The 13,312-nt window shown below is 41.5% G+C and overlaps 1 protein-coding gene across 1 annotated transcript; it reads right to left on the reverse strand.

Annotated features, from left to right (window-relative positions):
* Positions 1 to 6,518: 6,518 nt before the first annotated feature.
* On the reverse strand, positions 6,519 to 11,006 carry LOC124693304 (chaperone protein dnaJ 6-like). Its single transcript, XM_047226777.1, has 6 exons — positions 10,860 to 11,006; positions 10,232 to 10,325; positions 9,825 to 9,895; positions 9,676 to 9,738; positions 8,517 to 8,816; positions 6,519 to 6,967 (listed from the first exon to the last, which is right to left on the reverse strand). Exons 1-6 carry the CDS (start codon positions 10,989 to 10,991, stop codon positions 6,824 to 6,826), a joined length of 804 nt encoding a protein of 267 aa, XP_047082733.1. The 5' UTR covers positions 10,992 to 11,006; the 3' UTR covers positions 6,519 to 6,823.
* Positions 11,007 to 13,312: the final 2,306 nt, after the last annotated feature.

Genomic DNA, 13,312 nt, shown 5'->3' on the forward strand with positions numbered 1-13,312 from the left:
CCAACTTCACTGGTCTCAACCCTAGATTTATTATAGAACAATTGCAATGAAAATCACAAGGCAGTATCTTTTCAAACTTCAAACATTTATTAAAAATCAACCATAATTCATTTTGAGTTGATTCCAACTCTCATAATTCACATTTAAAATTCTCTGCATGAATATGTAAAAATATAGCATGAGTGTTTACCATGATAATGGGTTAGAGCAAAATAATGGCTATGTGGCCATTTCTATTCCATTTAAATTACCCCAAATTATTTACTAAATAGTATGAGAGGTAGCCTCTCATTTAAATAAATGTCACAAGTAATTTAATATGAGATAATGACCTTGGTCTATAGAACCTCATGTTTAATTACTTAGTGATATTAAATTGTTTCCATAGTAGTGATTAAATTGTATGAGATGAACTATCTCATTTAAATCACTTTCTCAAATGAATAGATATGAAGTGTTGACCTTGGTCAACATGATTTCATACTTTATTATTTGAGGAGATTAAATCTTACTAATGATCAATGAGAGGAAATTATTTCTCAAAGGAAATAAATAGAAATCCAAATAAATATCTCAATGAGAGAAAATTATTTTTCTTAAAAGAAAGCAAAGCCAACCAACATGTTAATAATGTTGTGATGCTAGGTTAGCTTGTGTGAACCATTTGTGTGTTAAGTCTAGTACTTAAGGATTGTTTGGTGATTGTATACCTCGTATCCGTTTATAGACGCTAGTACCGAAGGCTACGAGGAGGAGGAGGTCTTCTACGAAGAAGAAGAGGAAAACTTTGACCACTGTACCAATCAAGTCAATCTATACTCTTGCAAGCTACCCTAATGCAAGCTCTCATAGAGCAAGACACCTTTACAATATTATTTTGTGCTTAAGGATTCCAATCCCAAGTTTTTATCTTGCAAGTTTTTACTCTGGTTATCAAAGTTTATTTTGTTTATAGTTAACTTTGGTCTAGATATGGAGTATTACAAGAGCATCAAATTTAGTCTAGAGAGTTACAAGTTAGTTAGCACCCCTCATGACTAGTTGCTAGTGCTAAAACTAAAATTGACTACTCTAGATGGGAACATGTGAATCAAATGACTTTGAAAACCTTGGAATGATGAGTCATTCTATTGGAAGATTTTGAAGGTGAATATAACTTGAATGACATGGTGAATTTGACAAAAACTGATGATTGGGTTCAGATGCGATACCATTCCAATTTTAGGGTACCCCCACAATACCTGATTATGAGTAGGGCTTAACTGAAAATTTATGTACTTTAGTATGGGTTCCCTCTAAACAAGCGTCATAGGGGTTATGCCGAGGCTGCCTCCGTGAAATGTGAAATGACGTGAAAATGAGGTGAATGTCTTACCCAAACCCTGTGCAGTTCCCAGGATAACATATTGCTATCACTGGGAGGCCAAACTCATGGGGGAGGTGCCTATACTAGGGTATGTAAGTGAAAGGTTAATGGTTGATGATCCGCATACTGAGTATGATTATTCAGGGCTATCCCTGACGGATGTAATCAAAAGTTGTGGCACAAGTGTACAACCTCTGCAGAGTGTTAAACCTATTCGAATAGCCGTGTCCACGGTCATGGACGATTGGATGGTCATACTGTTCCGTTGTCAGATGTTTTCTAAAAATAAAGGGTGCACTGAAAGGTGAATTTGACTTGATCACAACAGAGTTGTGGGAATGACACTAATGTTCCCACTTGAGTTTAGTTAGCAAATAAAGAGTCTTTTACTACTAAGTGTTTATGAAATAAAATTGGCTTTATGCAAATGAACCTAGAGCTTAGAATCCCCTTACTATAATTGATAGTGCTTACACTAGCATTAGTTTGCGAGTATTTCAAAGTACTCATGGTTGTGTCCCTGGCTATTCAAATGGCCAGACTATAAAGAGGAGCAACAGTATCAGGATGATGGACATCATGATGTCTACAATAACTAGGACTACTTCCTGACGTCAAGCGTTGCCTGTGAAACAGATGGACCGCTACTACGTTACTTCTGCTGTGTGTTTTGAAGGTTGATCTGTAGATCAACTGTTGTGTAATATTGGATCATGTGATCCCTTGGTGTAAGACAATTATGGTTTGTAATGAGTGATGTTCTGTGATATCAATTGTTATGTCTCGGAAAAACAATCTTCTTGGGATTGCGATGTATGACATAATAGGCATCTGCACTTAAAAATCTGGGTGTTGATAGATCCACTCCGAATCAACTCTTGAACTCATTGCCAGTTTAGCTAAATGATGAGCCGCCCTATTACAAACACTCTCTACTTTGTGCACTTGCACCTGCTGGTTACATTTAAACGTACCCCTTATCTCCGCCATCACCGGAGACCAACTTGCACCGTTCGATACTTGTCGCTGGAGAGCCGTGACGACTTCCACATTGTCAGCCTCAAAGATTACCGGCTTGTGTACTTTCTCTAGACTTGCCTTTGCACCGTGTAGGCACCCTACAGCCTCAACTTCTACCGCCCACACACATCTTGGAATAGGTCGCGCAGCCGCGTAGATAACCAGGCTCCTGCAGTCTCTTGCAATTACTCCAACACTCGAGTCACCTGTTTCCTAATTAAACGCCGCACAGACGTTAACCTTAGCCCAATACTCAGGAGGTGGAATCCATTGCTTCCCTACTGTCGTCACCCCGTGCCTCAAGGCTAGGGGGTGCCGGACACGCATACAATAGTCCCTTCCGCCTATCTTTATGGCTTAAACTAGGTGCTGCCAAAGATGCACCATAGTTGGATAGCTAGGAGACTGAGTGTGCGATTGTCGCATTGCCATTTTCATGAACTGCATTATTACTAAGGTGCCAGCATCTCCATAAAAGCATCAAGACGGTTGCTCTTATGCCGCTTGGAATCGTGTTCATCAACAGTAACAACCAATTCTATCTTGTATACTCGAACATACTTTCATCTGGTAACGACCATAGCTTCCTCATTGCATATCTAAGTGCCCTTGCTTTAGTGCATCGGATAACAACATGGTGGTTGTCCTCAATTTCCTGTCCATACAAGGGACAAACCCCATCATCCTCAAGTGTTCTTCTATGTTTATTTTTCCATGTGGGTAAGCTATCATGCGCCACTTTCCAACCAAATATGTTGATCTTCGGTTGAACTCCTGTTTTCCATAGAGCTTTCCAGACTTTCCTCTCTCCATCAAGTGCATGACTCGATGACACAGCTCGCACGCCCACATCCAAGAGAGACCAAGCAAGCTTGTACGCACTTTTCACTGAGAAGCTGTTCTCTAGATACCATGCCGGGAAGTCATCCATCTCTCGCTGGGGGATTCAAATTTAGTACCGCTTCAGCATCTTCGGGGTGCAGCAAATGCCGAACACGCGGTTCATCTCATTGTTTCTCCCCCTCTATCATTAATTCCTTCACATATGTCAATCTATTCTATTTCGTTTTGCTAATGGTCCTAACGTTTTAATCACGTGGAAGCCATCGGTGTCTCCAGATCTTTACTGCATTTCCATTACCTATTCGCCAAATCATACCCTTCTTCAGGAGTTCTAGGCCATACACAATCCCTTTCCATGGCGTTGATGAATCCGCAGGAAAGGCTGTGTCTAGTAGCTCCCCATTAGGATAGTATTTCGCTTTCAAAACCCGTGCACACAAGCTCTCTGGGAACATGATTAATCTACATGTTTGTCGTGCTAGCAGAGCTTGATTAAAGCATTTCATATCACTGAATCCTAAACCACCATATGTCTTGGGACATGTGAGTTTCTCCCAAGATAACCAGTGGAATTACCTCCATTCACCTTGGTATCTTAATTGACGCGATTACCAAGGTGTTGATGGAGGAACAAGACATTCACATTTGAAGAAGACTGCTTGGAGGTACCCTCTCGCATGCTCGTGTTGAGTTGAGAGCCGGTGACAAGTCCACGGGATACTCGCACCGATGGGGAGAAGATGCCACTTCATTGCTCATTGTGTGCTCGCGGTTAAGTTATGTGATGATGTTCACATCAAAACTGCGCATGTGATGTCAATGAGTCGGACGATCGGTGTTTTGTAGCAGTGTGCTATTACTTCTACGAGTACATGATTGCTTCAACATGATTTTTTTATTCTCTATTTTTTCGGTTGTGTGCATCTTTAATGTCTAGAATATCTAGTCATTATGTTGTTGGGTGTGATTGATATTGTCTTGATATTAATATATTTCCTTTATCGAGAAAAAAAATCTGACCCATCTTGTTTTATGTGCAATGACATTGAAATTGCCAGATTAACGGGCGTCCCTGAAAAAACAAGCCGTTTCTAAACCCACGTTGATTTAGGCGCGTTTGCATTGATAATTGCATTTAATTAGGCGTACTCCTCTTCTCTCCTAATTTTTCTCTCTATTCTATCGCGTGCATGGCAACGCTTACTGCATGCAGATTAGAGCAAGTACAATAGAGTCCAGTCAGCTGACTATAAGACATTAAATAATATATTTTAGATGAGTTGGAGGAGAGAGAAGAGGAGAGAGAAGGGAGATGAGCTATTATGCAATAGCCAGCTCTTGCACGTGCTCCTAGGCACCTTGTGAGAGTGAAAGGTGGGCCATATATTAGTAAAGTACTACATTCTTATAGCCAACTATTGTACACGTTAGCTATATGATGACTACAAATGATATGACATCTTGTTATAGCCAACAGTTGGCTATACTATTGGAATTGCTCTTAAATGCATGGTCTATGAGAAGCGAAACTGACCATTGCATGCAGAATTAATCGTGCGGTTATTGGTCAGTTCTGTTTGGAAGGGTGGGTCAAACGATGATGATGGACTCCCTAATTAAACGCCACAATCAACGAGGCAATATTACGCTTGGCCGTGCATTTTCTCTCTACCAATCAACGATTGCCTTGGTCCCAGCAATATCTCATGCGCGCCGGTTAATCTGTACCGGAGGGAGTAGATATTTTTGTTCTTTGAGTGCCATGTCATTCAAGTATGTTGGTCAACTATTCCTGATTGCCTGGTCGTAACATTACTTTTCTTTGCATACAACAACACGGTAGCTAACACATTGATATCCAAGACATGGTTAGTTGATGTTTATCGATAAGTAAACCATACAATATAAATGGAGTAAACCACAACAAGACGGTTAACAAACATAATTGAGCATCACTTGTGTTTCTAAAATGTGATAAATAAGGAATCACTCACATATACCTATTAATCACTCCGAAGTTATAACAAACATTGAGATAGTTGGGGAACCATTAACAAAAGTAATCGAGCATCATAGGTGTAGCAAGAGATAGAGTAACGGTGTCGGTCTTGGTCGAACAGAGCTGAAGAGGTAATTGCATGGGCCAGGTTTGTTTGATGTTAGCTAAGGATTGATGATTTATGAGACCATCCTTGATGGAGTAGTACTACTTCCATGTGCACGTACTGATCATATATGCATGTTGTGTGAAATGTATTTCGGATGTGCAAGACGTGACACTCCATCCACATTTCGCTACACAAGTCCTAGCTTATAGATATCCCTCCTCACACACCTTCCCGAGCTCTACGTTCTAGCTAAGTTCTTCTTTCTTTCTCCTTGCATTGCACAACTGCTATAGTTGAGCTAAGTGATCTTCCTAGCTAAGTTACATTTTTCATTAATATACAAGCAAATCTCTATCCCCTCACCTTGTATCCATCTTATGCCTAGTGTTGCTTCTCCATCGTCTAATACTCTCCCTGAAACCTGAAGAAGAGTGTAAATCAGGAGATCGGGGCCTCATGGTCATGCATGGTATCTTGTTTATCAATAAGGGAGAACCGTTTCGAGGCCCTAGGCTGCTAGGCATGGGAGCTATGGGGAAAGGAAGTCTCACAGGAGGCATTCAGTTTTGTACGAACCGTAACTCTTGGTGATATGTTTCTGGGGCGCAAAGATGTGGGGGAGTGCACTTCTGTGCCGTGGCATCTAGTTCATCTGATTAGACTTCTGGTCACACGCTTGTGATTTATTAACTGTCCAGCAATTACTCCACTAATACGTGGTCTGTCCTGTTTAATGTGCAATGACAACGAAAATTTGAGACTTTTGTCTTTTTAATGCCTTGCCATTCAAATAGTATGGTTAAGCAGGGATAATCTGGTTAAAGAACAAGCAGAAAACATCTATCTGAGCCATCTTCTCAGACAAAATCTATCTGATCCACCTTGTTTGATGTGCAGTGACATGGAAACCTGTTTAATGTGCAATGACATTGAAATTGACAGTATATATTTTTGTTCTTTGAGTGCCATGGATTGTTCTTTGAGTGCCGTGTCATTCCAATATATTGGTTAACTATTCCTGATTGCCTGGACGTAAATACTGGTGCTGACTATGAATTTGTGTCTCAGATGGTGCTTTCTCTTTTTCACTCGAAAGCTGGAGTAGGTGTGATGGCACCCTTTTTTATTATCTAGTAAGGGACAATATTGGTTACAAAAAAAAAACCTAGTAAAGGAAAATATCAGTTAAACATTTTTCTCAATTATATCCATAAAGGGGGTCTTTACCATATAAGCAATGAACATCAATCGAGAATCCAATGCCACGGTACATTACAACATAGCGGCACAAGCCGAGCGAAACTAATGCGGTAGCATCTACTGACGTTTTACACGCCATGATCTCTTACAGGCATACGAGGCAGCCTTCCACGAGGCAATCGCCTCTATGTAATACCATCCGGCGCCAGCGGTCCGCTTGCTGGCTGCAATACTAGTGATCCTTGATACGGTCTGGACATCAAGGAGCAGCCAATCACATCGACCGTTAAGATACAGTATACTGCTGCGGACTCGGCATCTCGTCCTCAGATGAAACGTCGTGCTTCGACGACAGTTTCTGCTTCTGCCCGTTCCTTCTCCCGCTAGCGTTCCCGCCTCGCGCCTTTGGCGCTTGCTTGGCGTCGCTCTTCTGCAGAAAGATGACATGGAATGATCAGCTCGGAAATGATTCACACACATACTGATTAGCACTCCACGCGTATCAGTGAACCTCAATACAGAGACCTATGTGAAGGGATTATACAAACACAATTTTTCTGTCCCATATGGTTACTAAACCATCAGAACATCCAGGATCAACTGTTGCATGCCGCTGTACACCACAGCAAGTTGAGCATCAGCCAATTCAACCGGCACCGCTACTTTGAAGATTCTTAAAAGAACAATAGCAAAGTATAGAATATCAGATAATATACACGGCCTGATCATGAAGCATTCAATTGGTTGGCAATTTAAGGTAGGAGGAACAAAGTGTGTTCTGATGACAACAACAGCACCAGACAACATATAAGAACTGAAAAAAAGGCGGAAATTGTAAAGTAAAACTGGCATGTGGGGTCCATCTATCTGTTGAGTTCTAGCTATGATCTCATTGAAACCTTGCAATTTCCGTAAAGCACATACTACCTCCGTACGTGTTTAATCGACGCGGAACTGAGCTACTACCTATGCAATTTCGCGTCAATTTATTCAGACCGGAGGGAGTAGAACATAAGACAAGTCATGTCGTCAATACAAAAAGTCCATCCATAATAACCAATTAACCTATGAGAGGAAAGTAGCACAGCGGACTGTTCTACCATGTGAGCCACACCAAAGACATATGGATCCATTCAGAAGGCCCTATCCAGAAACCTCATACCTGATAAGCAAGCCCTCGTGCAAAGAATACATTCAGTGGTGGAGCTAGATTTTATATCACTTGGTTGGTGGTCCATCCAATGCAAAAGTTTCAGCGGGACCCTCAACATTTATTTTGGGCAGAACATTTTACGATTGATGACAATGGAATTCCTAAATTGCTTAGACAAGAACATCTAGTGGATGCTGCAAGCTGGGACCCTTTAGTCCCCTTTCACCATCCAATGCAGGTAATTTGCACGAGGCCAAAAGGTCGCTACCTAGAACACACCCTTTCTTGGATGAATGCCTAGTCATGTTGAACGATTGAAAAGGTACTCAAAAGTAGGCAAAAGGACCATTACAAACCACCTATCTATCCCACAGCATACACACTTGTGATTGGGTATCAGATGCTTAATTCATTCGCAAAAAAATATGCTTAATTATTAAGCAAAAAAAGTACGCTTTAAGGGGAAAAAGCTACCTAAGGGAGCGCCAGATGCTAGATCTTGTTAATCTTTACTTAACCAGCCTATTTCTTACCAGACAACTATTGTTTTTTAAGCCAAGTGCAAGCATCTCATAGCATGGATTGTAAACACAAGCCCATAAATAACAATTTTAAATCTTGCTCAGAGATTAGATCATGGTCAATGCCTATTGAAGATGTCCCTACAACATATATGCATCATGCATGGACCACTGCATGACTATCATCAACAATAAACATCATCAACAAAATCAGATGACAGTAGCTACATAATGATGGCCCCAACTTGGTGCATAATCAGTTAATCACCAACTCAAAAATGAATAGAAACTCGCAAGATACTTACCCCAAAACAAAACTCAGGTTGGGCATGACCCGCCCCCACATCACCAGCTCTTGGAGGCTTCCCAGAGCCCATCGCTGATGAGCCACGCTTGTTAATGCCATTACATGATGGTACATCTACCTCCGTAGCTAACGGAGGTGGCGGAGATGGTGACGACGAAGGAGAGGTCGAGGACGTTCGAGTCTGTCTTTGAAACGGGTCATACTGATCCTTGGCAGAACCATTACAGAATCCCGAGTCTATATCAGACTGGAACATGTCCACAAATAGCTGCTGCAGCTCCTCAAAGCTTTCCTGCCTCTGCAAATCCAATGGTCCATTGTTATTGCCATATTTTTCTTGTATAAATGGAGTCCTGGGAAAACGTACAGGTCGTTTTCTGGTTCGGTTCTAGAACACAGAACAAATAATATTAAGCGAAAACTATGCAACGGTAACTTGAATCTATAGTATTCTTTCACGTAAACGATAAATCAAAGAAAGCCTTTGATGACTTTGCATTTATATTGGACAACTGTTATGTTATGCAGAATTATGAACAAGAATAAATTGTAGGCATACCATATAGTTATGATGCGGTGTCATGTACATAAATAACTCAAAAACTTCAAATCGATGCTTAGATCGCAGCTTTGCAATAAAAATTCAAAAACCCATATCCCTAAGTTGCCAACATTTTTTTCATAATAGCAAAAAAATCCACACAAACAAAAGCGGAAGCCTGATAGAACAAACAAATCATCATGGAGGTTCTGAGAACGACAAAAACAGAAGAGGTGCTTAATGTATACTCAGATAAGCGCTCACACTGGCAGCCCTTGCATTGGCAGAGCTTCAGCCCAAAAATAGAAATTATTTTTTCATCCATATTAGGATACATGTTACATCAACTGAACAGATAAAATGGTGGTTGGAGGAATATGGCCATAATAACAGTGTCAAAACCTAACATAAAAGATATACTGACAACACATACTAACTACAATTCCCTACAATATACAAACCACATCATGCACATGACAACAAACAAGCGCCAAGCATCACTTTCGCATCCAATCAACACCAATTGCAGCTACAAGTGCAGTACTAGTGTGCAAGCACTCTGCTAGATCCCATGCCAATCATCTAAATCAAGGGCTCTGGTGCTATCGGTTCTTACCGTTGGCCGCGTCTGGTTCATCATATGAGCCATCTCACCAAGAAAGTCCCCCATCCCCTGCAACTGCAACATTAGCAGAAAATGTCACTTCCCCTATAAGCAATACCAAGTTTCCAACGATAAACATGATTACAATGTGAAATTCTTACACTGTCTTCATCCTCTTCTTCTTCATAGACGCCAACGTCGTAAAGGAACCGCTTGTTGGCATCAGAGAGGACTGCACAAGAACAACAATGGGATCGGAGCACGAGGGCTCCATGCGATAAGTTCACCAACTAGCTTGCTAGATCGGCATGGTGGGTTAATTACTGATTTTTGAAACGAGGCAAGGAATTGCCAACTAGCTTGCTAGATCGGCATGGTGGGTTAATTGCTGATTTTTGAAACGAGGCGAAGAATTGCCATTTTCATTAATTAAGAAGAAGAGAGTTGCCCGGTTAGTTTAAGGAAACCCGGGCGTTGTTATTGCATCATGTAGAGAGTGATGTGGGGGTGGATTGCAAAAATATAAATGTGGGGGATGGGTGGAGATTGAGGTAAGGAAGATTAAGACCGGAATATGCGCCCTGGATCTGCTGGAACTTCTCCTTGGCTTCCACCATGTGCTTGGTGCTGCTGGAGGAGGAGCATCTGTCCGGATGCCATTTCTGCAACAAGTTGCACCGCGAATTCAGATAAATTCGTAGAAAGAAAGAAAGAAAAAAAACAAAGCATCGTAATAGTCGGAGCAGAGGAAAACAAAGCATCGTCAGAAGTGGAAAAGAGCAAAGCAGAACATGGTCAGAATCAGATCAAAGAAAAACAATGTTCGAGACATGACGGGACTATGAAACAGGTAGATAATTGGTTACAGGCATGGGAGATTGCAGATCGGAAATCACTGGTTAATCCCAGATCAGCAAGAAAGGTCACAAGGTTCTGGAAAAGAAAAAGGCAGGGGCGAGCACTGTAGCGCTGTCAGCTGCTGCCAGATACGAACTTTGGCGCCAACCTCTGTCTCCGAACTCCAGATCAGCGATTGAAAAACCCAAATTAAATCCTAATAACGGGGTGCAAGGTTCAGCCCATGGCCGTACCCCCAATTCCCCGGTCAAGAACAGGGGCACGTCGAAGATGCAGATGAAATTTTTCAAGAAACGTATACACCGGAGGAGGAGGGGGGAGTCCGTGTAATTGCTCACCATAGCGAGCTTCCGGTACGCGCCCTTGAGGTCGGCGTCGGAGCACTCCTTCTTGAGCCCCAGCACGGCGTACAGATCGCCGCCGGCGCCGGCCGCCGGTTCCCCGCCGCACCTGTCGCCGCCGCTGGCCATGTGGCCGTATGTGCGCACGCCGCCTGCGAGGATGCTCGACGGGGCGGTGGCGGCGCGCGGAGAGGTGCAGGGGTGGGGGGAAGGGAGGAGGAGGAGGAGCGGAGGAGGGAGGTGGCTCCTGTTGTTTGGTTTGCCTCTCTCTCGGCTCAGGTCGCTCGCCTCCACGCACTGCCCGCTGTGGAAGCCTCTGGAAGGACTGCCATGATGGCCACTTGCCTTTTTAATATTTCTCTTTTTCTGCATGCCAACTTTTCTCCTGGTTTTGTTTTTACGTGTTCTCTCGCGCGTTGGCGGCTTGCGAGTATTTATATACTTCTACTATTGCTATTCTTTTCGCAATACAATTATATTTATACAGTTGTATTGCGGAAAAGGCGAAAAGCAATAGGTGATCCGGTACCTTTGCCTAAAAACAAACTTGGTGAAGCTTTATAATTGTATTGCGAAAAAACAGTAGGTGGACCGGCATCTTTGCATAAATAATGTACTTTTCGGTATGAAGTAGGATTAACTCTTGCTTGCGCATGTTAATATGGTGAGGCTTTGACAAATTTTATGTTATAACGTTTTCAATCAAGTGTGCACTGGGCGGATATTTCTCTCGTGGGGTTAGAAACACCGAAAACGGGTCATTTCGAATTGCAAGGTGGCGAGTATAATCACCAGCTTTCCATCGGTTGAAAGAGATAGCTGACAAGTGAGGCAATTCAGTTGCTAGTGGAGAAGTTATATAAAAATGACAACAAAATAGTTGTGTTTTTTAGGCCTATCAATTTTCCGCAAAGACATTCCATGTTTTTTAAACTCACAATTAGGTTATTAGTGGCATTAATTAGAGATACCACGATTACATTAGCAAGGGTTTTTTGGACCCTTGGAGGGTCTTTCATAGATGGTGCAAAAACAGTGTCATATGGATTCATTTTAGTTTTTTTATATCTTAAACAAGGTACTTATTTTCTGTTATTTGCAAGATAATGAATCAAGCCTACTAAGAAATGTAGTAAGCAAACTTAAAGGAGCATAGATACAATACATAAAATGAGGCATAGCAAGGTTAACACCTTCAATTGGAGAAGCCCAAGACCTCGTGATTTTGAGACGTTGAAGACCTCTCTTAGATGGATGGCCATGTAAGGTATCTAACAAAGAAAACTATGAGATGCGGCGGTCATGTGGTGGCACAAGACACAAAATGTGAGGAGAACTAACATACAATGTTAAAGTAAAAGCCATTACCGGAGAAGGAAACCGAGGGTTTGTTGAGTTGCATTTATGAGGCACAATAAATCCGATATTGATAGCCTCACGCAAAGAAACTTGTACAAGTGAAAGAAGCACATCGAAGGAAGTGCGAGAGGCACATCGAAGAAGAGATAATGCTGAAGATTTATCATGCATGCTCTCTCTCCCTCCCTCTCTATCTCTCTCACATAAGGTAGCTAATCCCCACACATATCCAGGAAGCCTCTAGAAACGCATGGGTTATGCGTACTTGCCTATTTAAATACCATGGATCATTATTTTCCTATAAATTTTCTTCTAGACTTTATTGAACTAAAGAAAACCATAGACGAGGTAGTTTTCACCAAGTTACACTGCCATGATCATATGACCACAATATCGGGAATTTCATGATCAAAGTGAAATCAAATTGATATGATCAAAATATTTACTACTAAGCTTTTATAATAATGCTTATGATAGTACATTTTATATGAATGTCACGTGCTCCTCCTGGCAAGACTAAAATGCATGGAAGAACCATGGTTGTTGAATCACGTGGTATAAGTGAATGCAATAATAGACCTATTTAACATGAGAATAGGGATGGCTATGATTATCATCCACAAGTCTCCATGACACACAGCTGATCCCGACGAGTAGTAGAGCTCAGTCTACATGATGTACACACATTTAAACTTAGGTAGCTACTTTGCAATATTGTTGAAATTCACAAGCATTCTAGGACTTGGAAGCATCAGGATTTTCGACTACGTTGATCTAGGTTTGTACAAGAAGTAACATCACTAAGATGGTTAGCTAGAGATGAACCTTCCTTCAAGAAAATGCCATATTGGTAGCGGGTTTGATCACCGTGGTACTATTAAGCTTCATGTCACCATGGCTTGCATACTCCTCACTCTTTTCTTATACCATTTAAGACGGTTTTGGCAAGAAGCGATCACTTCAATTCTGGATTAGCTAGCCATAGTGGGTAGTATCATATAGTTAGTAGTATCATTCATATGATACTTGTATATGATACTATCTCGATAATGCATTGTATCATGAAGTAGTATCATAGTCTTAATAGATTT

This window comes from Lolium rigidum, chromosome 2, assembly GCF_022539505.1.
Source record: "Lolium rigidum isolate FL_2022 chromosome 2, APGP_CSIRO_Lrig_0.1, whole genome shotgun sequence".
Classification (NCBI taxonomy): Eukaryota; Viridiplantae; Streptophyta; class Magnoliopsida; order Poales; family Poaceae; genus Lolium; species Lolium rigidum.